At 37.6% G+C, this 25,576-nt stretch overlaps 3 protein-coding genes across 7 annotated transcripts; all 3 read right to left on the bottom strand.

The window, feature by feature from the left end:
- Window positions 1-3: 3 nt before the first annotated feature.
- Window positions 4-1,414, bottom strand: LOC128251728 (uncharacterized; the record flags this gene model as incomplete). The annotated part of the gene is given in 2 exon segments (XM_052978856.1): window positions 4-1,220; window positions 1,223-1,414. Coding segments are annotated over 2 exon segments (435 nt in total), but the record flags the coding sequence as incomplete, so codon positions are not given.
- Window positions 1,372-6,400, bottom strand: LOC128251980 (uncharacterized). Of its 4 annotated transcripts, none has more exons than XM_052979284.1 (6): window positions 5,635-6,369; window positions 3,988-4,104; window positions 3,432-3,923; window positions 3,273-3,362; window positions 2,158-2,669; window positions 1,372-1,455 (listed from the first exon to the last, which is right to left on the bottom strand). In XM_052979284.1, the coding sequence occupies exons 1-6, from the start codon at window positions 5,815-5,817 to the stop codon at window positions 1,419-1,421; spliced, it is 1,431 nt and encodes a 476-aa protein (XP_052835244.1). In that variant the 5' UTR covers window positions 5,818-6,369; the 3' UTR covers window positions 1,372-1,418. The 4 variants fall into 4 exon arrangements, with proteins under 4 accessions (XP_052835244.1, XP_052835242.1, XP_052835241.1 ...); XM_052979282.1 differs by having other exon boundaries at window positions 1,411-2,669; window positions 3,432-3,589; window positions 3,647-3,923; window positions 5,635-6,361; XM_052979281.1 differs by having other exon boundaries at window positions 1,411-2,669; window positions 5,635-6,366.
- Window positions 6,401-7,286: 886 nt separating this feature from the next.
- LOC128251981 (all trans-polyprenyl-diphosphate synthase PDSS1) lies at window positions 7,287-25,241 on the bottom strand. 2 transcript variants are annotated; one of them, XM_052979286.1, is made up of 8 exons: window positions 24,317-25,240; window positions 14,111-14,287; window positions 13,410-13,549; window positions 12,647-12,788; window positions 11,995-12,084; window positions 9,219-9,350; window positions 8,844-9,038; window positions 7,287-8,347 (listed from the first exon to the last, which is right to left on the bottom strand). In XM_052979286.1, exons 1-8 carry the CDS (start codon window positions 24,524-24,526, stop codon window positions 8,126-8,128), a joined length of 1,308 nt encoding a protein of 435 aa, XP_052835246.1. In that variant the 5' UTR covers window positions 24,527-25,240; the 3' UTR covers window positions 7,287-8,125. The 2 variants fall into 2 exon arrangements, with proteins under 2 accessions (XP_052835246.1, XP_052835247.1); XM_052979287.1 differs by lacking the exon at window positions 8,844-9,038 and having other exon boundaries at window positions 24,317-25,241.
- Window positions 25,242-25,576: the final 335 nt, after the last annotated feature.

The following is a 25,576-nucleotide window of genomic DNA, read 5'->3' as shown; positions in this document are numbered from 1 at the left end:
CTCAAGTAAAAGAAAATGTATTTTCATTAGCACATCAATTCACAATTGATTTGAATGGCAGATGAAGTTCGGAATTCGACTTTTCGGTCAAGTTATGTTCTCAAAAAATGCAGTTTTCATCATTTCCATAGGAAATTTGTAAAAAACTAAGAAGGTATACAAATAAATCAAGGTTTAAAACAAAAATTTAAATGCAGATTTTGTTTTGTTGGGATTTTTAAAATCACAGTGCTTTTAGTTTTTATTAGATGTTACGTATTTTATTGCAGAATTGATTGTTTTGTATTTACAAGATATTTATATACTTATATCTACAGATATTTTATAATCAATCAGTAAAATTACACCCTTATGTTTCAAATTAGGATTCAAGTTTAAGACTTATTACGAGACTAACAATTTCCAAAAAGTTTTACAACCAGGACTTAAAATTAAAACTAAAGAATCGCTTAAAGGGTAAGGATTTCTCACTTACTTTTTACTAGGTATTTAAAATGTGATTTTTTTTAAGTTGGGACATAGCATTGACCTTTTTCTCTGCCCTTTTCTTTTAAAACCCAGCAGACTTACTCAAAACTTTGGTCAACTTACTAAACGCGCAAGTTGGCAAAATCTTTACAGAGACAGAATAATGTGTTACCCAGGTTGCTATTTATATATCTGAATCCGGTAAAATTGGTAGTAAAAACTAGTGTTCTAATGAGAGCGTCAACATTTGAAAATCATTTTGGAGAACATAACAATAAACTATTGATATTTAAGCCAGAATTATAAATAGCAAACCCTCAAAATTTTTTTTTTCATTATTTTATAGATCGTCTAAACTGGTATAGTAGTTCACTCTGCGTGGCCTTTGGCTTCGATTGATTTCTGAGCAGATGATTGGGAGCACACAAACTACGAGCCAGTGATTTAATGGGGATATATATTATATATATCCCAAGGGTATCCTTAACCATACAGGCATCCTTTTTGCCTTAGGCCGACTCGCTGGCGCCGTACAGCAGATTGTCCAACTTTAATTTGTTGATGTTTTCGCCCCGGGCTCCATGTCCTGGCCGTCCCCAAAAGGTTTCGAACGTGTCGAAGTGCTGGTTGCACAGATCCCGATCCAATTGCTTGGACACGGAGACGGATCGACGGTTCTGGGATATTTGGACATTCAAGTCGTGCAGATAGCGCATGTCGGCGGCCGTTTGAATCCTGGTTGTCCGGCGATTTTGGTGGGCAGCAATATTGTTAGTATTTTCGTTTCATGTATATTATCGTTTTTTAATTAATTTTTTTGGTTTTTTCGATTTTTTGCGATTTTTACCGGGGATACATAGAAGATTTTTATTATAATTTTGGATTTTTGCTGTGTTAGTTTGTTTTTGTTTTGTTTGGTGAGATTGGTTTTTGGTTTGCTCTTTTGGTTGCTATACTTTCACTTGTATTACAATGGATATTTTCTTGCTGGATGAAGTGGGGGGTATAGAGAAACCATTAAACAGGACACGATTATAGGGAACGAAAAACAGAGGGGCAAAGTGGGCTTTTAATTTGAATATTTGGCGCAGAGCAAGCAAATGAGAAACGGAGAAGGGGAATGACTATGAATGTAGGGAGAGATAAGGATCGGGATTGGGACCAAATGAACTTGGGTTCCTAAGGGGTTACCCCCACTTGCAACTTTCAAATTTTACAAAATGATTTTGGTTCAAACCAAAAAAAGATTTTTTAAAAAGTCAAATCAAATATTTTTTTTTTAAATCTTCGATTATAAACTTGTCTTATAATGCTTTTAACTAAATCTTTGAATTATTTACTCAACATTTTGTAATACAAAAAACAGGGTAATATTTTTGTGGAAAATATATAGATCTTTTGAAACTATTGAGTAGTTTTTGTAAGCAAAAATACCGAAAAAAGCCCTGCAACTGGGTGTAGCCCCTTAAGCCTTAAGCCTGGCGAATGTGCAGGGTGAGCCGCTTGAGGCAGCAGCCCGTGGCCAAGGCCGTGGGGCAATCGCAGCTGCAGCACTGCAGCTTGCAGCTCAGATTCTTGGGCAGCCGCTTCATGTGGCTGATGTTCTTGATGATGCTGTTGATGCACTTGATCTTGGTGGTGGTGGTCAGCGGACAGTTCTTGGGTGTATGCTTGTGCTTGGATGCGTACCTATCATGCGAGGGCGTCCTTTTGGTCACATCCGTGCTGGACAGGCTGATGGGTCGGTGCATGCCACGCCTGCGGGCGAGCAGGGGAACCAGCTCCACGCCACCGCCCTCGCCATAGGGTCCTCCATTTCCTCCACCTCCTCCCCCGGCGGTACTGGCATCCGGAGTGGCGGTACTGGTGCTCCCTGGACAAGGTCCTCGGGCTGCCATTCGGGGACACAGTTTGATGGGCTTATTGCCACCGCAGTCCTGCGGCTTCAGGTGGTGAAGGATCTTTCCGGGAGGCGGGCCTGGCGGACCCGGACACTTTTTTCCCGGCGGAATGGGCAGCGAGAGCGGCGAAGGTTTGGGAGGACTTTGGCTCATGGCGGGACAATTGCAGGTGCACATCTCACAGCAGCGCTGTGGCTTTGAATTCTTTCCTGTCCGCGATTTCCGGAATGTGTTCTTCTCCGCCGGAGTCACTGGGTTGTCCTGATCTAACTCCTTTAGCATCTCTTTGTTCGTCCACCCCTGAAAACATATTAAGTCATTCGCAAGGTAATTAGGATTATTTTACATTCCAGCCAATATCTTACGATAAAAAAATATATTAAATATTCAAATTAACAATTAAATAAAAACTTAACTTAGCACTACCCGAAAGGTTTTAGCCGTTTTTAATAAAAAGCAGAAAAATACTAGTCCAACAAAAAAAAAACTGAATTATTACTTTTGATTGATTGATTATCCTTTATACATCGATATTAAAATAAAATAAAATAAAATAATAAGGCACAGTGGAATCCAGTTAAATAACACTAATACAATTATACTAATACTAGTAAACTTATTTCCTAAGGTAAGTCTGGTGGCCTCATGGTCTCCAATTGGAGAAAGACTATGAATGTCTAAAATTAATTCTCGGGGTAAGCCTTTTATCCAAACGATTAGTTTTTTTCGGCAAAACAATTTTTAAAATGCCCCACAATTTTGTAACATTCCACTCTCTGTTTTTTTTTAAGATCCATGTTTTTTTCTATATACATAAAACTTACCATTCAAACTTAAACATTATTGGACAGCCAAATCCAGTAAGCTACTTTCCAACTTGTAATAAAAATAAATAAAACATACCAGTGACTTCATGAACGTATTGCCCACTTCCTTGGGACTCCGCCAGGGTTTGCCGCCCGGACCCGCCTTGCCCCAGGGATCCTTGCAAGGCTAAAAGAGAGAACACAATCAAAGGATTAATGAAAATATATACCAGAAGGCGTAATAAGTGCCGCTCACCGGCTTTTCCAGTTTGGCCTGCAGCCGCTTCTTCTGCGAGGCCAGCTTTTCCTGCAAAGGACAACGCTGTTCGCTTTCGCTGACCACGATCTTCTCGAGAAGTGGCTTGCCTTTGCAAGGTGGCGAGGGCTTGTACCTCAATTCTATGTCCACATGGCCTTTATTGCGAAATGACATTGAAGGATGCTCTTTCAGCTGGATGTGAAGACTCTCACCGTTGGCGTTTTTGGCCAGGTTCACACCAACGCCGGCTCCTGGCTTGGCGGGAATCTCCCGCTCGCAAATTGTTACCGTGCTGCTCCTCGGACCACTTTCCTGCAGGTGGTGAACGGAATGGGCGTGGCCCAAACGGCCTCCCGGGGGAGGTGGAGGCGGGGCATGGTGATGGTGGTGATGGTAGGCGGCCAGGGGATTGTTGTGGCACTTCTTCTGCATCGAGAAGAAGTCGTTGTAGCGACACGGTTGTAGTAGATTCAGCCGGTGGGCAGTGGTCTGTGGGTTGTTTTTTACGAGTTTCAAAGTAACCCAATTTTATTAGGGGGTGCCATTTCCTTACCACAGTGGGTGTAGAGTGGAGACCCACGGCTGTGATGTCCTTACGACGCACCTCTACGTTCGGAGCACCACCACCTGGTCGGCCCCAAGGACAATGTTGGTGAAACAGGTCGTAGTACTAGTCAAAATAAGGAGTTAAGATATATATAGTTACTGCGAATATTGTGCCTAGAAACAGTGGGAGCACAGAAATATCTAGAAGTTGGTAATCACTCCAAAAGTTAAAAGCCTTTGGCACATCACTGTGGACGCCCAAGAAGTATTAGGATCTCCCAACAATTGTGTATACTTTTCAATCAATTTATTGTACAGGGTTGTAAACATAAATAATGAAAACTAAGTTGAAACGCTTATGTCAAAGCGATATTTGAAAACTGGTTCATGGAAAACAATTAATAAATGGTTTATCCGCTCTGAAGGACCAATTATCAGTCGCTCGTACAATTTTGTAGTAAAATCCTCTGGAAAAGAAACATCAGTTTTTTTTTTAATCAATCTTGACTTTAAGAGCTTTATTACACCACCGCATTCAAGTATATTTGTTTAAGAAAATGCCTAGTACAAGTAAAAATTTTTATAATTATTCTTAATTGTTTATCATAAAACTGTTACAATTTTTTAAGACACTAAATGTGTATATTAGCAAAATAATTGTTATAAATAAAATGATTTAAAACAGTTTTCTTAATGTCTTATTGGCGCTTACAAAATCAAATTTCCCAAAATGCAGTCTCAGTCACGGCGGCAGGATGATTACCACATCGAGTTATGTCTTATCGATTTCGAGGCAGCCTATTTATGGTTCCCAGACTGCCTCAACCCACCTCGTCGTGTCACTCTCCGCAAAAGTGTGGCGTTGTTTGTTTACGGAAATTGGCAAATTTTCTTGAATCCTTTCCCTCTGGTCTACGAACTTTGTTTGTAGGTTGTTGTTATAGTTGCAACGAATGCGATTTGCATTTCACTGATTTTTTTCACCCACATTTCGGTCGGCGCTTTCACACAGCTGCAAACAGTGATAGGTAGCCAAATAATCAGCCAGAATTCTAGTCACGCAAGGACTCGTAGGAGTGCCCAACTTGCTTATAGTTGGGCATTTAGCCGAGAGAGTGGATTTGATTACTAAAGTCGAAATTGTCAAAGGGTTTGTTGAACCAAATCCGTGAAAACGGATGTATTACATGTTGCTTGGAAAGGTCTTTGAACCTAACAAAAGTTTCGACTATCGCGTGGGTGAAGGTTCGATATGTTTTTTGATTACCATAGGTTCATTTCTGGAAGTTTAGGCGTGCTAGGATTGTAAAAAGAACTGGCAACTTGCAAAATTGATTCACGACCCTAAATTTGCAATTAAAATTTCTTCAGATGGAGAGTTTAATAAATATATGTTTAAAAAAGATTTGATTTATAGGACAACGCTACTCAGAATTTTGTAAGGCTTGAGTTTTGTAAGGCTTGCACTAAATATTTGACATATCAGACATATAAATATGTTTTCATAATAGCGTACGTGGGTTGAGGTACTAGAGCAATCTTTTAAAAATTCCCTAACTATTTTCTAGTACAAGTAAACAGTAAAAACTAAACCCTTATGATCTTTCCATTTAATGTTGGTATATAAATATTACGCATACGAACTTTTACTCACCTCCTGTTTATCCTTCTCCTTGCGAGCACACTCCTCCGCCTTTCTGCGCCTCCACATCCGAAGACTCTCTTCCGCATTTTTGCGTTCTACAAGACGCTTCTTCTCGTCGCACCACATCAAAGGATGCTGAATGTGGTCGTGGCAGAAGTTGCCACCCATTCCCATCTCATCGCTGGTCGTCATTGCTATATCTGCTATAGCATTTATCTCTACTAAAAATTAAGTGAACTGGGGGAACGGAAGTAGCGTTGCGTTCAGCAAACGCCACGTTACTGAATCGGTCTCCAGTCCTGGCCAAACCGTTTAACCGCCGAATTGGCTGCCAGGATCCGTGCCAGGCACTAAAGGAAACACGGATGATGGGTCGGTTGTCTAGGCAGCACGCCCGACTATTTATAACCTAGGTTAAGGCACACTTGGGCAACCAACCGTCTGTCCTTGAAGACAAGTCGAAGGATATCGAAACCTCAGCTAAGCTGGTTTGGCCATTTAAATATTTTGCCAGTTAGACACGCTGTTTGCCTGCTCCACTAAGCCAAAACGTCTGCCTGGACATAAAATATATATTTACTTTATATTGCCTAGAAAATTGTGCCATGGCTGCCTTTACTTAACCCGATTCGTGATGCTTTGTTTTAATAAAGTTAAGAAAAGTTAAGTCTGCTGCAGCATTGCGTGCAATTTAATATGAAACTTGATGTGGCTTAAAACTGGAAAGCTCTCGAAAGTCAATGTTACTCATAAGCCCCATGTTGCAGACACCCAACATACATACTACCAAAATTAATTTGTTTGCTCCAATTTCGATATCAGCCATGCCCGTCGCAACATAAAGCACTTTGGCCATGTCCAAAACTATTTCACTAGGTCGTCATGGTTCTTTGTTGTCTTTGTGGTTACAGGCAATTCTCTGCTTTAGAGGATGTGGGAAATTGTTTAATACCTTTAATCATCCTTTAATCTGTTACTGATTTTTTATACAATTTTCGGCCAAATCAATTTGGAATTTAAGCCATAGCAACGAAAATTAAGATCCAAACATGGAGAGGCATACCTTGTTGATCTCGTATGAAAAATATAAATCGATTTTCGGGATTTGTGTTTTTAGCTCATCTGTTAAAAATATATCGCTAATAAAAACTGTAAAAATTGGGTATAAATGTAATCTACTAAAATTTTTTTTTTAAATTATTGGACATCTATAGATTATCAGTTTCAAAAATTTCGGTGTTTTGTCTGCACTTAACATTTCTAAAACTAAAAAATTTCAAATTCATATCTTGGTATTTTTTTTAATATTTAATTATTTTGCATTATTTACCATTACCTTACATTCAATAAAAATTTACTGCACTTTACTTGTTTTACACAATCGAATTTTTATTCATCTCTTTAAGTATACAAATATCGTAATTACAAATATCAATATCAACATATTTATCAACTTTTTGTCGTTCGCACTCTATAACCTGCGGCTAAAGTGTAATCAGCACCCATTTCAAATGATTAACTGTCCAGAATTGTGTAGTTCTTTTTCTCAGTGTAGAGCCGGCTGTAAAGGAGCCCAATGGTGTTTCGTCAAAACTATACACAAAAACAAAAAAACTCGCTGACTGACTTAATTGAGGTTGTGCTTATAAATTTAAATAAGATCTTAAATTAAATAGATAGATTTTTAGGGCATTCCGAAATGGGGGTTTGCTTTTCGATTTTGTGTTAAATGTCTTATAAATTACTATTGCATTAGAGGCGGAAAAGAAAGGATTTAAAATTAAGACTGGGCAGCATTGTTTCACGTACAATCCTCATAAAATTCCTTATAAAACATATTGTAATGTGCATTTCATGCGCGAATGGTTCAAAATATTTTTTTTTATCCAGCTTAGTTTTCCAATTTTAATTACATATATGTGCTGTCAGAAGATGTTTTGAAAAGTGCAATCATTTACCATTGAACCATTTAGGCATGAAATACCTTAAATAAGAATTTAATATAAACTAAACGTTTTATGTTCTTCATGCTTGTTATCATAAATATCGTTTTACACACTGGTTTTCTTTGTTGCATTGACTAATAAACATTTTTCCTCATTATCTTTTATGCTTAATTCCGAGTTTCTTTTTAATTTCTTTTATTTTGAAGAAATATTTGTACAATTTTCTCGTTTTCTTATTGTTGGCTTTCTTGCTCAATTTCGCGCTTTATGTATAAATACATTTTTCAGAAAAAACATTGCATATAAAATTTGTTAAAAATTCATTGAACATCTCGTATTTATGTACAGTGAACGTTGCCGTTATTTAGGTTTGTTTATGCAATTATTTACAGTGTCAACAACAAATGCCTAAAAACTAAATAATAAATCTTGTTTGCAAATTTAGTCCGCTGGCTGAACAGAACTTAACCGAAACATCAAGTGTGTGGCCTACATAACACTATTGTTATTGTTGCATTACGTGTAGGTGTAATATTTATATTATTATGTTAGCTCTATTTCATGCGGTTGATGACTAAATCGGCGACCACCTGAAGGCCCTTCTGGTAGGGCGATTCCGTGAGTTCCTGGGCCAGCCGTATCGCCTCGTTGCAGTGCTTTTTGGCCAGGAATCGGGTCTGCTCCAGACCGTGTGACTTGTGCACCAGCTCGAAGGCACGCTCCACGTCGCCGGGCTCGCTGAAGCGCCGCATCACCATGGGATTCAGCTCGGGGTACTGCAACAAAAGTACGGAAAAGTAGTTTTAAATTATGCAAGTTTTGCAGCCAAGGCACAGCTTTAAACGCACTGCACGCGTGCACAGCTCGCGGAATGCATAGCAAATGGGCATTGGTAATCGCTGGCAATTGAGTTACAGACACTTTGGATCTTCATCTGTGCATCTAGGCAACCACCCACCCACATGACATCATCACACCTTCACCGCCGACACCATGAATACATCATCATTGCGACGACGGGCAGGTTACTTTGGATGCAAAGCGACCATATATCTGGACATCTTAATCTAGCAATTCTGTAGACAGCGAAAAAGTACCAGCAAATTTGTTGTGTGCTGTAGACTTCTCAAGAGGTATAAATCACTTTCTAAAATTAGGCTACAATATAATTTTAGATCGCGAATTCTTGAGCCATAGAGCTTTTTAAAAACCTTTAACTATTGGCAGGCCAATAAGGAAGTATCACGCGAATTTCCAGATACCCCGACTCACCTTTTCGCATGCAAAGAGAACGGGGGCGGTAGCCAATCCCAGTTTCAGATCCGCCGCCGTCGGCTTGCCCATCTGCTCGGTGGATGAGACAAAGTCCAGCATGTCGTCGACCAGCTGAAAGGCCAAACCGATGTTACGCCCGTACTGGAAGGCCACCTCGGCAACGTTGTCGTCGGCCTGGGCAATCACGGCGGTCTGAGCATGAGCAGCAGGAGAAATTGAAATTATAAATACCGAGGATAAATAGAGGGTTCAAAGTCAGTCGGGGATTGGGAACAATGACGCGAGACTGCGTGCAAACGAATTGCTGAATTAAGTCCGCTATATAAGTGCCATCTGCATTGGGGCTGTTGCATGATGATAATGAATACTCACCGCTTTCAGTGCATTGGCGATCAGCGAAGCGGTCTTCCTGTATGTCTTGGTCAGATAATGGGCGAATCGCTCGTTTTCCGTTTCTCTTGAGCCCAGCTGCATGAACTCGCCTTGGACCAAATCGGTCAAGATCTGCAAGAGATTACGTACAATGCGTCATAAATATGTCACTGTAAGCTGTTAAGGGTTATGGTAATGGCTTCAATTGTTCTCGGCTTCCATTTTTCACTCTACGCAAGTAAATGAAAATGAGATGACCAGATATGATATTCCAATGCTAACAGATTTAAAACAAGAAGAACCGCTATGGTCGATTGCTCCGTCTGTAAGATCATATATTTGTTTACATATTTACCAGTGTATAAACACATTGATACGCTCGTGTGTATGTAACTTCCGCTTGAATGAAACCTCAAATGCAAATGGCAAACACAATTGTGCCAAATAAATCTAGCAAACAAAATTTCATTCAGATCTCTATAAGAAGTCGAATATTTTGGCTATCGCCACTTCTGTTTGCTCACCCATTGTTTGGCACGCCCTTCGATTCGCCTTCAAAATAGGCATTTTCTTTGATTCGGCCAAAAAACTCACAGGCAGTTGTCAAAATCTTCAGCAAATAGTAGTGGGAGCTTGAAAATGGCAGCTGAGTCCAACAAGGAGCTCAAGGTGATTCGGCCATAACTGGCCAAAAAGCCAGGCCAAATTCCTCTGACCACTGGTGGACTTTCAATGTTAATTAACACTAACAAAAAGCCGAACTACAAGTGCGTAAGCTCTAAACACTTGACCAAGCTAACAAGTGCATTTGGAGCCATAAAAATTAACACAATGCCGCCTTTTAAGCAGCTAAATGAGACCAAACACTGCAGGCCGCGAAATCGAGTGCACTTTGTGAAAAAAATGTTTTGGATTAGCCTCGGAACCACTTTGCGAGATATGTGCATTTTCTTTTTGAGTTTCAAACTTCCGTCTTATGCTTACAGAGTTATACGATGTTTTAATTCGATTCCAAATTCAATTGCAGAATAATGTGTCTGGGGGTTTCCAAGGGCGTAAAAAGTCTTAACTGTCTGGTTTAGCCCAAACTCACATATTGTCATAAATTTACTTGATTGAATGGCAGGCGGACATTCTCCCCATTTTATTAATGCCATCCAACGTCTTAGATGCCGTTGATTTTATTCAGACACGTGCACAGCGTATTTAATATGATAAATCTAACGAATATATGCCGAAGATTGTAGATTGTCGTAGATGAAAGAAACAAGCTAAAGTCTGGTATAAACGAAAGACAAAATAAGTCGAAAGAATACAGAGATGTGGTTAAATATATTCTGATTTCTGTTGTGTGAATTTATTTAAAATTCACAAAATAGAGGGATAAACAAAGAAATAACCACTAAGTTAGATGAAATTGAACTACTACAAACGTTTTAAGACTCTCAGTTTTGATTTTAGGCAATTATATTATAAATTGTCTGGAATGTTTGTTTTGTTTCATAACTTAAGTAGGAAGGAACTAAAGACTAAATTGCTTCAAGCAATACCTTGCGATACCAAATTTCATTCATACACCCATTCGGTTTTTTGGATACTATGCTTCTGCTTTACCATAAACAAGCTTTTTTCTTCATCTATATTTTTTTGGAACAGAGAAATTTAAAAAAATAGTGAATACCAGTTGGAGTGGCTCAGCTGGAAATTATCTTAGAACTAGTTTCAAGACGAAAGAAGAAAGTTTCATTTTGCTGGGGTCAAAATGTTTGGAATGCTAATGGGCCACATTATGCGATAGATACACCAGATTGAGGTAATAAAATAGGCAAATAGCGTGGTATAAGTATCTGGCCGCACCTTTTATTTGGGATCATCTTCAAGCCAATCCTCAGGTGTTACGCATGTTTTTCGCGAATTGAGAAAACGCCGCCGAATGTGTAACCCAAAAACCAAGGCAAGTTTATTGTGTTTGCTTTGGCTATTAACTATTAACTTGGCCCGTCGCTGATTGTGTAAATATGCAGAGAAGCTGAGCTGTGGATTTGTGGATCTAAGATATTGAGATTTCGAGCCACCTTGGTTTTTGGTTTCCAGGGCAACAGATCTAGTTTCACTCTCTGTTTCCGTTGCCACCGAAAGTGAAATTGGCAGGTGTGACTAATTTGAAATTTATAGAAACAACGTGATGCCATGAGTATATTTCTGCGGAATGTCGCAGGTGTAAACTGCGGGAATCACAAGGACACGGATGCAAAAATATCCGATACATGAAAAGTGAATGCCGCTTTAGAGTTTCACGAACTCTGGCGAAGGGCAAACCTTGGCGAATTGGAGTTCCAGGGTCGCAGGAAGTTTGCAGTCCCAATGATTTGTGCCCCATTAAAATTGCGGACTGGTTTTCAGGCCAGGAAGTTGTTTCGTTCGGAAAACGAGCAACTTTCATAATTTAAAGACAAAACCTTTTGTTTGCGCAACAATCGTGTGAGATTTGGCACCCGATTCGATTACATACTTTCTCAAATAAAAATATCTAGCGTTTTGTTCTTATGTACAGAGATATTTCCTCCGAATCCGGTACTTTTTTGTGGTCGCAGCCTTTTTTGTCTGAATGGAGCTGCACAAAAACTTGGGATTTATTTGTGTTTGCCTTGGCAATTAACTAGCAGAATAAAATGCGAGGCACTTGATAATTTCTACAACTATTTGTTTTCGGTGGTGGGTTCCAAAAAAGTTGATCAAATATATTCATGTTCTCGTAATGCCAAAGTTTTCTTACCTGACTCAGCACGATCGTCACATCATCGCTTCGCAGACGAGCTATCATAATCGAGGCAATCGATAAGATATAATCACCAGCCATTGTGACCTGTAAAAGCGATGAGACATGGTCAGAAACAAGAGGCCATAACAAAAAATCGGGCAACGCAATCGCTGGAAGACATTTAAATGTTACAACAGTTAACAGCCAACAGCAAGATATTGAAAAAAAAAGACTTAACTTAACTTTAATTAATTTTTGCATTTCAATTTCAAGACATGACAAAAGGGAAACTGTACTTTTGAGTTGACTTGTATTATTTTGATGATAAATAAAATAGCTTCAAGCATTTTAACGCCTTTTTGATCAATTTGAAGACATGTCAAACGGGAAACTGCAATTTCGAGATATGTATTTTGGGATAGGTATTATTAAACTCAATGAAGAGGCATCGCCATCCGATTTTGAGGCCTTTCAAATGATGCAAGATAGATGTTGACAAAGTCAATAAACACTTCAAATCGAAATACGCAACAAATTGATGTCAAAGTCAGACTCTGGGAGTCGAATGATTGCTGTCTTGCTTGCCGAGCGACTAGGTTTGTTTACCATTGACTTGGGCAAACATCGGTGGCACCGATGATGCCACAATATCGTATCGAATCTTTACCTTTTTATGATTCCATAGAGCATTCACGCTGGGCTTGCCGCGTCGGAAGTCCGACTGATCAATGACATCGTCGTGAACCAAACTGGCCGAGTGTACCATCTCCGAAAAGAGGGCGATCTGTCGTTGTTTGTGTACTAATTGGCTGTCAAGGCGATAGAAAAATATGATTTAGGATTCAGGCGAAAAAAAGGTACACCTACAAGTATGTTGTTTTAATTTGGTCGCAGTGTGCACATTTCGCAAAGCCATGCTAATCATTTACACTTGGCTACACAGATAAAAAACGTATTTATTGGAGATTTATACGCTATGTTTTAAAACTAAAAGGCGTTTTCTTATCTACATTAAAATATTCCAAAGATAATACCATTTTGTTTTAAACAATTATAAAACTTAATTTTAGTATATAGGGTGCTTCTCAAACTGATTTTAATTTGATTCCAAATAGTTTTAATTAATAAGTCTAATACACTGTGAAATAGTTGTATGCCTTTTGAGATTTAATTTTTAATATTCTCACCATTTTGTTATTATCGCTGCTATATAAAAATATATTTTATTTTAAGCATCTCTCCAACTTAATTATTGTAATAAAAAGGGCTTTCATTTATGACGCTTATCTGCATTGATATCACGTTATGAATTTTCAGATTCATTTATTATTTGAAAGAAAAGTGTTCATTATTGACTATTAAAAAATTGCGTTATTCTGATTTCTTCACTGTGCACTTTTTCCGCTGTGAATTTCCCCTGAAAAACTTACTGTGACTCGTTGTTCAGGTGATAGTTTATCGCCTTGGCCATCAGCATGGTCACCATGGGTCGCAGCGCCTTTCCCTGGCCATCAAAATAATAGCTCGCAATGGTGTCCAACTCTGGTTGGGATGTTCCCGATTTAAGCAGCTAAAACATTATTAAATTAGGGGTACAAAAATTAGACGGGCCCACTTTTGTTGTTTTTGTGAGACGACTTCGTTCTAAATTAGCAAATATTTGAGTTCTGAAGCGCAAGAAAAAAATTCTCCATTTTTGTTTGAGGAAAAACTATCAAATCAATAGCCGTCTAACACTAACATATGATTGTAAAATCTCATAAACTTTATTCGTGTTATTAATTATTGTAGTTTGACTTGTAAAGCATAAAAACTGAAATAAAGTTTGATAATGGGTACTTTGATTAATACAAACGTTTATTTTCATTCTCTTTTTAAGCCAATATAAAAATATTTATGAGTGTAAATATTATGATTACTATTAATTGTGAAAATGTTAAAAGAAATTATTTAAACTTTAAAATAAAAAGCTTACTTACTAAAAAATGGATAAAAATCAAAGCGAAAAATATTTATTTTATTTGGACTTACTCTTTTATTTTTAATTATTTGCATTTTACCGAATGCTTTTCTGTTTTAAGTTGAAGTGTCTTTAATATGCAACCCAATAAAGTCATAAAATTCTACTTACATATCTCACGTCGTCGTAGAAGTACTTAAGGTCATCGTCGAGAATGATGTAGGGATCGATCTGGAACTCCCTTACAGGTCCAGCTGGCTGTTGTGTGTGGACCGAGCTGTGCTGTCTCACATTCGCCTTGGAGCATTGGGAGTACTTCAGACTGTTACTGCATTTGTGGGGGCTTTGCTATGGGTTAGAAAAAACAAACAAAAATTGGTAGAACGGCTAGCGCTTTCGGGTAAATGCTGCAATTACTAACAAAGTGTGAATAATGAAGGAGCAAACAAGTCAGTTAACAACTTTCAGTTGCTGGGCTGCCACGACTAACAAGTTTCGCCTTGCCCGCCGGTGGAATTTCTGTTTTACCGAAAAATTAATAACTGGAAAATTGCAGGCGGCTCGGTAGACACTTTGGACAATAATTTAACCACCGTAAATGGCCAACTAATTGAAGTCGATTGTTGACGCCCTCGCGCGACTCTTAACCTTGTCGCCAAATTTGAATTGTTAAAGCCACAAATCCTTTTGTTATTCAGACAAAAGAGAGCAACACGCGCTGCTAAACTGTCAGGTAAAACATGTCGCCGCAAATGTAGTCCACTTTTCCACACATAAAAAAAGTTAATTTAAATCTATGTTTACTAGTTAAATTTGTTTTTCAAAAACTGTTTATTAAGTTTTAAGATTTGAAAATATTTTTAATATAACAGCGCATCGAACATCCTGCTACTTAAAATTTAAAAACAGGCGTGAAAAAGTGCATTTGTTTTTGATAAATTGAAATTGACATGTTTCAAATTTTATTTTATTATTTTTTGACAGCTAAAAAATGAGAAAGAAAACTACTGAAACTGATAAATTTATTTCTATGTTCCGCTTTTTGACTCGATTTTCTTTTCAAAGGCCATTATGCAATGTTTTCATTTGCTGGCTGCTTGTGCAGCCTGTCGGCTAGTCAACCAATCAACCAGTCAGTCACTCGGGCTGTCAATAAAAGCCGCCAAACACATGCTGGCAAGATAACATGTAAATTCGATGTTGCCAACTGTCAGAGAACAAACTTTACACTATCAAATATTTGGCTACTTTGATATTTTGAATGGGATTACACCCATTGACCTACTTGTTACCATGGTATCCTGACTTGGGCCAATGACCATCATTTAACGCCCTTTGTCAAACGATCGTCATCCGCATCTTCTGCAGCATCATTATAATAATCATCATCTTTTGGGACTACACGTGTGGGTTTGCTCTTCGGATGCCAAACTGGTTCAGTTTTTCTGCTTTTAGCGGGTCCAGAGCATCGTAAAATACCCAAACAAATTGTTGACCATTGAAAAGAGCTTGTAATGACCCAGTTTCATATTTAATATGTGTCATAAACATCGGTATGGACTAAGCTTTTGGCGAGTAGAAAGCGAACCGTTCGTTCCGAGGGGCTTATTACAAAATCGACGCATCACATCACACATTTTACAACAGCAGCCGGAAGAAATCCAATTAAATTCGAGTCGCGGTAACTTTCATTTTCAATATGTGCGCCAAATTAAAATTAGTTGATAATATTTGCAAAGGCCAAAAAAGAAATAAAAGAAACAAAAGCCAGCCAGCAACATTTCCATTTCTTAAGTGGAACGTGCAGAAATGCATTTAATTGTGGCTATTTCGAGTTGGCCGCATACGTTGAATGACTTTTAAACGCTGTTAAATGCTTTTTACAGGTGCCCACGAAAGCCGAACGGATTTTGAGTGTCTCTAAACCCAATGAACTGCTTGCCGTTGGTCACATGGTTATGTTATGGATCAAATGCTCCATATACTCTAGTAAAGCCAGGTCATTGCTCTACGTTTCATTCTGGGGGTACTGTTTTTTTTTCTGTTAATTTCCCAAAGCGAATTTACATTTGAGATTTTCAAGCTAATTGCGTGCACAAAAACAGAAAACGAAACACTCAAAATAAATATACAGGAAGTAGGCTCTTTCGTTGCACTTGGCTGCAGAAGATGAACCGAGGACTCTAACTCAGTTTTTACAACGTGGTTTATTGTGTAAGCATGCAAGTATATGAAGAAATTTGTAGAAATATTGCCGTCGATTTGGGTATTGCTCACAAGGGGGTTTAAAATAAAAAAGATTAAAAGTGAATGTTTTTTAAAACAGTTTATGAAGTTGCTTAGTCGTGTGATTAAATCATTAATTAAAATACAATTTTATATATACCCTTCCAATGAAACGCATCAATCTTTACTTTTATCTTACAGCTTACAGCTCTAAATACGACGATAATACCCTTAAAACCCATTTCATGAAATTGCTTAAATAATTTAAATGTATAATAAAAAAGTAAATGTAACCTTTCTAATAATTGAGTTTTTCAAGTTCAGGTTTCAAGATTATCTTGCTTCAGTTGATAAGGTTAAGCCGCAATTAGCCTGGCGCAATCCAACACTCGCAGATATCCAGTTTAACCTCCTTTTGTCCCATATGCAATGCCACAAAAGAGGAGCCGCAACAATTGGCAAGCCAACTTTCACATCGATTCAAAAGGAAATAATAATAATGACCTCCCATCGGCAACAACAAGGCGGCAAATAATTAAATTGCTTTTATTTGCTTAGCCTCTGCCAATTTCCATTTAAATACGCGAGTTTTCGGAGTCATTTATTTAATTGTGGAAAAATTGCAGAAAATGGGCGCAGTGATCAATGCAATTGCAGCATTTCTTGTCCAGACGCAAGACTAGTGCCAAAAACAAATCAAATAAAAATGGAATTTCTGCCCCAGGGCGCTCCCACAACATAATCCTCTCTAGACATCATTCAAAATCCAAAATCCAGTCCAACACCCATCCCACTCCAAACTGAAGATGAAGACAATTAACGGCCGAAAGTATTTTAACATTTTCGAGTGCCAGGCCAAACTCATACTGATTGATGTCAGTTTTGATTGAAGGCCCAACAAATCAGGGAATTGCAACATTTTGCATTGCTTATTGATTGCTTTACGACTCACTCATTGTTATGATTTCTGCTCTTGTTTGGCTCGGAATTCGCTCAGTTTTATTATTTTTTAAGGCAATTTGTATGCGGCATAGTTGGTCCATCATAAGCTATTTTAATTCAATATGGCAATTTGCGAAACTAAACAATTACCTTTGCATGTTGCTATTTTTATGAAGGTCGATTTTATGTACGAAAACTTTTAACACCTGTGTCTAAAGCAGTGATTTAAAAACTAAACATGCTAAAAATTATTCAATTGCAGTCATTAAGTAAACATATTTATGCTTACGCTGCGTGGCAAAAAGAACATTCAACTTGTTAACTACTTAAATTTACTTGCAAATTATTGCGCTGTAAGGACATTAGATTCTTGAGAATTTAAATGGTTAAATGACTGTGTTTATTAACAAATAATTTTAGTTTGGGGTAATTTATTTTGACTTTTCATACAACAATCAAACAGAGAAAGGTATAAGAATTATGGATCAACTTTTTCGTTTAAGATAGTTTTTTCTTTTTAAAATTGGGGTTCAAATCGCAGCTTAATTAAATTTAATTATGCCATTATTCCCATTGATCGAATTGTGTTTTTATTTAATTATTACATTAAACCAATATTAAGAGTTCATATTTCGAGAGAAACATTTTTTTAAAAACTTTGCTTAATTTGTCTTCGAAGATTATGGATTTATTTTAATAAGCTTACCATGAAAAAAAATGTATTTTTTATGTGTAAATTATTACATTAAACAAAATTTAGAAAATAAATCAGACTATGTTCTCTTTTTTTACTTGAAACGTCGTCTTCCAAACCCGTTTTACAAACAATTTTAATTGCTTCTTTCTTGTGGGCCAAAAAGAAATACTTTTACGCTGCCTTGATCGAACATGACAGGCCTTTGGTAGCGGAAGCGGCTAAAAGCAAGGTATTGGCCAAAAGCGGACACAGAGAGACCTGGCCAAGAAAGTGAGCAACTGAGGGCCCCGAAGACGAGGCTTTGGATTTACTTTCCCTTTTTGTCATCGCTGCGGTGCGGTTGTATTTCCATGGCTGAGGCTGACATAACCAAAAACTTTGTTGGCTGTTTCCGAGGGGAAAAAATAGCGATTGGCTTTGTAATTTCTCCGTTCGATTTAAACCGCGGTGGTGGCTTCTTCATTAGCCAAGTTCGCTGGCAAGTGGTTAACATGCGTGTTAACAACTCTGCCGCCGCACCGCAGGCATCCAAATTCAAGTGAGTGTGAATGCCGAAGTGCCGGAGTGTTTGCCTCTAAACTGGGCAATTTGTATTTGGCAAATTACTCAATGCTCATTGCGGCATTGAGAACGCTTCTGAGGATATCTAAACGATGCGGCAGCAGCTTGAGTGCATAGCATAATCATAATCGACAGGCAATATTAGCTAATGTCTCAATTGCAATTGCCACAATGCGTCACGGTTTCATTACGGGTGCAATAAGGCTCATCAGTAACTATGACAACTGCCATCGATTGGCCAATTGAGGTCTGCAAATCACCAAGACAAAAGATAAATGCTTACAAAGCAACCATGGGGAATCCCAAAATTTATTATATTAGGTTAAGTGCTTTTTAGTTAATGACAAAAATACGTAACTGTGAAATTCTTGTTGACTGTTCAAAAAATTTTCAGTGTGATAGCCTCATTATTGCGTTGTCGGACTAATAGATTTAAGTTGTCATCCCAAAAGTGGACGCATTGAAAATGATTTTTCATTTATTAATTGGCTTAAACTTGATTTCGATCCAGTTTAGCTGACCATTTTCCGCAGTCATATATCAGCAATGGAATCACATGGAATTCCCCCGTCACTTTGGCCATTGCGCAATTGCGATTTATAATTGATATTAGTGTCCAACGCGGCGGCTGCGTGATATTTGACTATGAAGGCGACTTAAGACGAAGTCGCGTTTCTAAAAGCTACTAATGCAATGGCGAATGCGTTTTAAAACGCCTTAATATCTAAGAGAATGTAAAATACCGAAAAGTTTGGGAAAATCATTTAACAGGCGAAAAATATTTTTTGTCTACCATAATTTTCGTAGGTGTCAGTTTCTGCAGTTGGTAATTATAACAGTCTGTCAAAGGCAAAAGCTCAAAAATGCAACCAAAATTAAGGTTTGCCAAGGAAAGGAAAAGTGTTTTGCAGACAAATTGGAAACCAGTTAGTTAGTGGAAAACCAGAAAATTCAAGTTTATCCTGCAGTGGCAGCTTTAGGTGTAAATCAAACCAAAGAAAATTGCATAAAAAGCGCAGACAGGAAAAAAACAAATTCCGAAATGCAGGCTGCAAATGCGACGCGTGCCACCAATAAATGCAAATCTAATTTTTCGTTTTAATTTCTGACCTCGAGGTTTCGAAATACGAAATCGTAAAATGAGGAAAACATTTAACCAAATTCCAATGTTAATTAGGAGAAACCCTTGGCCAAATAATAGAGCCCAGATTGGAAGCCAGATGGTAAGCAAACATTTTTTGGGACAATCAGTGTGGGAAATATGCGCGGCGCCCGAAGATAGTCAAATTTATGATAATTGCTGATAAAAACGTAGAGCGAGCTCGCCCAAGAGGCAGGAAAATCGACCAATGAGCGACATTGATGAAATGCGGGGCTGACAGCTGCTGGCTGGCCAGACTCGATGGGTTTGGCCGTGTTATGCAACTTGGTCAAAACTATCCGAGCCAAACTTGCTCCACCGCCTAAAACCGTTCCCTTGGCACACGGAAAAAAATATCGTAAAGTCAATTGACATTTCTAATATATATTTTTTTGAGTTAATAATATAAAAAATAAATGCATTTTACACTTAAATCTCTTTTTATGCACTATTTTGTTTCACCCCAAAATCCCTTTTTAATTTAAATGGTACAAGGGGCAGGTTCAAAACCAACAATATGAAAAATATGCCAAACATCCATTGGAAACAAATATTTTTTCAAAAATCATAGTTATCTATTTATGATTCATGAAAAAAATGTGTGTTTAATCAAAGTTGGCTGGGAATCGAAAGATTTAAATATTTTTTTTTATATATAATTTTACTTCAAAATTTTTATTTTTTGTTTCTGTGCAGGCGGCGGCGCTTCTTTTTTGGCTTTCAAATCGAAATCCGAAAATTTGTTGTTAAGAAAAACAACGCCGAAATCATTAACAGTTAACAGTCTTGGCGCGAAAGAGAGGGTAAAATGCAGAAAGGCCGAAAACCACCGAAACTGAAACCAGTTTAGGACAACACAACACACCAAAGCGCATGCGTCTTTTTGGAATTGGGTCAGCAAGTACGGGCCGAAAAATACCAAAGTCAAACTTCGGCGATCAAAGAGACCATTGCAGGTGTATATGGACAGGTTGAATGAAAGTCAGCCCAAAATCCGCTTAGACATGTTCAAGTCCTACATTTCCGAAAAGTCAATTAGCCCACCAACATCAAGTGCACATTAAACATAAATAATATTCGGGGGGCTGATACAGAATTTCGGTTTTCTTCTTGCAGGGCTGGCCAAATTCGGACTTTGGGTCAGTGAAAGTGTTTTGCAGAAAAAAGAGTTGAGGCCACAAAGACAGAGATTTACTATATGAGCATCTCGTGCATACGACAGATGTATCTTTTAGTATATCTGCTACTTTTTGCCTTTGCTCTTTCAAAATATTTATGCTCGAACTGATGACTTTCTCATAAGGGGTTAACGAAAAGAAATATGACTGATTGTGAAATACAATTTAAAGGAATGCGAGTTGAGAGATTTTAATTGGGAAATACATCTTTATATAATGGCAGTTTTTATTAATTTCTAGAAATTTTAAATAAATATATAAATTATAACAAATTTAAGTAAGCAATTTTTAATATTTGTAACTAAACATAACCCCTTTAAAATGCATTACTTGAAAACACATTTTATTAAAACAGCGTAAATCACAGTTAAGTTTATCGAGCTCGTGCCCAAAATTTCTAAAAAATTCAATGAAAACAGGTCGATATTCGGTTTCACTTTCACGGGACCAAACCCTCTCATTCAAATCAATCCAAAATCGGGGGGAACCATCACAGACTCTCTAATCTAATTGAAAAATTGCCACCTTGAGAGTATTAACCCATCGAATTCACACGCTGGCGTTAAAACTCTTGGCCCAAACTCTTGACTTTTAATTTCACGCATTCGCAATGAAAGTGAAAAGCTTATAAATACACATAAATGAAGAAGGGAAAAGGTAACTAAGAAAATGATTTGAAAACTATTTCGAGGCTAAGATAACGATTACTAAAAGCTGGCCAATCTTGCCAAATTCGTGTGGCGCATATAGATACTTCTTTTTTTGCTTTTTTGGCCGGTTTCTTTTGCCCAAAACAATGGAGAGCTCGGCAGCTTGGCAAATGAAATGAAGAAGAAAGTCAAAGAAACCGTTAAAAGTGAATTTCTTCTACGACTGCTATTGCCGACTATTATTAGTTGGCGTTTTTTTTGGTTTTTGGTTTTGGCTGCGACGTGCGCTTTCTATTTGCGTTTTGTTTATTGTTTACCTATGATAGATGAACGTATCAGTTTCCAGGTGCTTGTTTTCGTCGCTGTGTGGATGTGAGTTGGGCATAAAACCAATTTGGCGTTGAATGAATTTTTATTCGGCTTCAAAACGAAATAACAAAAAGGTCTTAAACAACTAAAATGCATAAATAAAGTGCTAACGACAACTGCATACACAATTTGTAACTTTTACAATATGATTGCGATCCCTTTTGATTGGCAAAGTGCGTTTATTTTATTTTGAGTATTGCTATTGAGCATAAAGTAATTCTGTTGGACTTATTGAAATGGTTATTAGTTTGTTTACAGTTTTTAATTTGACTAAATATATATGAATAAAAAAATAGCCTTAAATATATCTAATTAAATATCGTTGTAGGCAACGTGAAAAAATGCAAGAAAGGGGGAACTCATTTGCAAATTAAGTTGTTCAATTTTTTCAGGAGACAAGCAGACGCCTAACCTTTCGGATCAGGGGCGCTATAACAAGAGTCAAAAGTGTACATTAAAGTGGACTAACGAGCACTTAACCTTTTTTATATTTTTTCCCAAAACACAGACCAAACTTTGGATACCATACATACATATAAATTTATTTAAGCCAAGGGTGTCCGCCAAAATAACCAATGCATAAACTGCATTGAATTTATTGCACTCGCAATGCTAAAGCAATTAAATAAATGCCGAACTCCCGTGCACACCTCAACTAAATGGGACGGCATAAATGGCGTGCCATTAAACAATAAACTAAATAGCAAATGTGAGAAACCGATGCACTTATTGTGGCCTACACATGCCTAGTGAAGGCGTAAGCAAGTAAGCAATTAAAGCGAAGGCAGTTGCTTAACTAGCAAATTGAATTATAAGACAATTGGCTGCAGTTCCTTCTGGGCTTTTAAACCAGACAACAAAGGCTCCGAAAAACATAACCTAGAGATGTTTTTCCCCAAGAATTATGGCCTAGCATATATAAATAACTACATAAAATCTAATGAGGTTTGTTATTTACGACCTTTTGTTGCACTCAGTGCGCCATTCATACAAATTAAATACTAGATGGCAGCGGATTACATGAATTTTAGTCGTTTATTTTAATACAGTGCATTCTCTGAATAGTAAACTAATGTTCTTAATTTAAAGATTTGGTTAAAATTAAGACTTCAGCCATATTATTTATTTTTAAGAGATGTTAATTAAAAATTGCAAAAAAAGTGTCGGTTTTAACTATAATAATTATTTTCTTGGCTAATAAGTTGAAAATATAAATTAAACAGTTTGAAATTAAGTGCTAAACATTTTCACTATTTCATAATAGTTTAATTCATATTTTTTGTTGTAATTTTTCAATATAGTTTTTTAAAATAAGCTTGCGAATAAGGTACCGTATTTACTGTATTAGCCATAAGTACTAGAACAAATGAAATACAAAGTGTTGATACTCGTTCGCTAGCTGATAAGAAAACATCAATCCGCTTGTTTGAGAAAAATAGACAACAGAACCCGACCGGAATTCACTTCAAAAATTACGTATACGGCGCAGGTCACAGTTTTAAAGCCAAATAAAGCACAGTTTTTAGGGCACTGGCTCCGAATCAGCTGTTTATTGGAGCTGCAAACAGCGCGAAAGTCAACAACGCTGGCGATAAATATTGATAAATACGTGCAATAAACCAGAGCCCAATATGCAACCAGCGAAATTGCATAACTCAAAAAGTAAAAATAAAAGAAAAAAGCGAAAAAAGGAAGAAAAACACTAGAGACTTGTCAACGATATAAAAATAATGACAAACTACAGACAGACCAGAAAGAGACATAATTATCGGGCCAGAAAGAGAGGCAGACAAAAAACTTCACCTTGCAAAAATGCAGGGAAAAACACATGGAAACGTAGAAAAACAGAGGCGTTTGGCCAAATGGAAAAAAATGCCAAGCCAAGACACAATAATAAATAAAAGCACCAGCTTCCGCCAACAACAACACTGATGCGGCTGTGGGCGCAACAAGTTGTTTTTCACGCTACTTGCACAAAAGCAATGGCCAACAACCAGCGACCAATTTCACTTTCATTTTCTTTTTGGTTTTGCAGCAAAGCGCCGAAGAAAAGAAAAGCGGACAGGCAAAAGCCAAAGTCACGCAGACGCATTAGCGGCCAAATAGTTGGTTTGCTTTTGCTGCAAGCGCAGCCAATGCACTCTGCACCGTGAAAAAAAAACGATATGCAATGAAAATAGGTTTTTTCGTTTTCGGGATTTATTCTACTTTTGTTCATTGATATGGCATATAGCCAATTATTTTCAACTTTTAAAAGTAAAAGATGAGTTTTATAACCAAAACAAGTAAAGTATTTAAAACACTATAAATACATTTAAAAGTCAAAGTATTTATTTTTTCAAACAAAAACCATGAAACCATGAATGAAATCTTCGAGAATCCAATATAAAAAGTTTTATGAAAGCTAAAAATATAAAAAATATAACATGATTCGCCATAAAAAGAAAACAAACTCGACAAAGATAAGTGACATTTAAAACAAAATAAAAACGGAATTTATTTAAAAAAGACCCTTTAGAAACTTTCCATAAATAAAAACGGTTTTAAGTGAATTGTTTGGAAATCGTTTTAGATATTGATTTACGTGTACGCCATTTACGAAAATGAACTCACCAGCAAATCTGGATAATCCTTGCCCATGCTAAAGCTTAATCCATGGAAAAGTCGCATGGCCTGCAGTTGAACCTTGGGTGGATTAAATCCGGTCGATGGGGATGGATTTGTAAGTCCTGGGCGGGATCCAAAAAGTTGATATAGCAACTTGTGTGTCTGCTGGCGACGCGAAACGCACACGACGCGACCGGAAGTGCTCAAACAGGCCATTTTGTTTTTAGTTTTATTAACAAAGGTTTTTCTAATTGGGTAAGGGTTTTAAATTCTTTGTTTTTTCGGTAAGAATTGTACGCTTTGATCGAGACACAGGCACAGAATTCAACAGGTGAACCGCATTATAAAAGGTTTTTTTTGTTTATATTTTGGCAGGATCGCAGGATTTTAGAAACGCTCGATTTTGGGGTGGACTACAGGCGATTTTCGTGGCGACAGCGAAGCGCGGTTTGCTTGCGTTTTGCTTCAGCAGCTCCAGCGAAGTGTTTTCGCTTTTTGTGGATTTTTCGAATTGATGCGCGTGCGCGCCGTCAGGTGTGGTGAATATCCGGTTGTGAGGTGAAAACGATCGTATACGAAGCTCAAAGATCGGCTTGAACTTGAAACTGTGTTTTTGGTGGATATATCACCGTGTACAGTTTGGCAGCCACTGGATTTCAGGGGTCGGGGGCTATTTTTTAGATTACCCCTGTTTACCTGTCGCAGGCACGCTATTTTTGGGTTCGCTCCAGACTTAAGCCTCTTTTGATAAGGGCTGCTCCGCTTGGCAGCCACTACCTTCTGCCTGCCGCCAGTGTCCTCATGTTCCACAATCACTGGTCCACTCTCAAAAAGCCACTTGCAACACGTTTTCCGCCCTAGGAAATAGTTTTTATTTAACTCGCACGCAATTTGCACCTTTTCACTACTTTATTTTGACGTAACAGTGCAGAACAGCTGGTTCGAACAGCTGTTCAGGGTTGCCACGTGCGGGCTGTTGCAAGGCAGCCGGCTTAACGTCACGCTAGAGTTGGGTAACGTAAGTCGATAAAGATTGTTATTTTCAACGGAATTGTTTGATTTTAAGAAAATATAAAAGTTGCGTTTTTTAGCAGCTCTTCATTGCGATAAAACTGTGTCTACAGATATGATTGGATAAACATCCACTGCAATTTAATTGCAGTCCTGTATCTGATAATTAATACTTGATTTAAAGGGGCATCACGATTACAAGTTTAACTTTATGCAACTTAAGAGTTGTGTTAATTTATACACCAAAAAGTAATT

This window comes from Drosophila gunungcola, chromosome 3R (genome assembly GCF_025200985.1).
Source record: "Drosophila gunungcola strain Sukarami chromosome 3R, Dgunungcola_SK_2, whole genome shotgun sequence".
NCBI lineage: Eukaryota > Metazoa > Arthropoda > Insecta > Diptera > Drosophilidae > Drosophila > Drosophila gunungcola.
The sequence above is the reverse complement of the archived record's forward strand: the minus strand, read 5'-3'. Positions and strand labels throughout refer to the sequence as shown.

Bases quoted from the DNA above. Each gene is read 5' to 3' on its own strand.
- LOC128251980 (XM_052979281.1), bottom strand. From the start codon at position 5,817: ATGACGACCAGCGATGAGATGGGAATGGGTGGCAACTTCTGCCACGAC. The intron at 4,105-5,634 runs GTGAGTAAAAGT...TATTTTGACTAG, and splicing joins AGGAGAAGGATAAACAGGAG to TACTACGACCTGTTTCACCA. The intron at 2,670-3,272 runs GTATGTTTTATT...ATATGTTTTCAG, and splicing joins ATACGTTCATGAAGTCACTG to GGGTGGACGAACAAAGAGAT.
- LOC128251981 (XM_052979286.1), bottom strand. From the start codon at position 24,526: ATGGCCTGTTTGAGCACTTCCGGTCGCGTCGTGTGCGTTTCGCGTCGC. The intron at 9,351-11,994 runs GTAAGAAAACTT...AATCTCTTGCAG, and splicing joins TGACGATCGTGCTGAGTCAG to ATCTTGACCGATTTGGTCCA. The intron at 9,039-9,218 runs GTGAGTATTCAT...GCTCATGCTCAG, and splicing joins TCGCCAATGCACTGAAAGCG to ACCGCCGTGATTGCCCAGGC.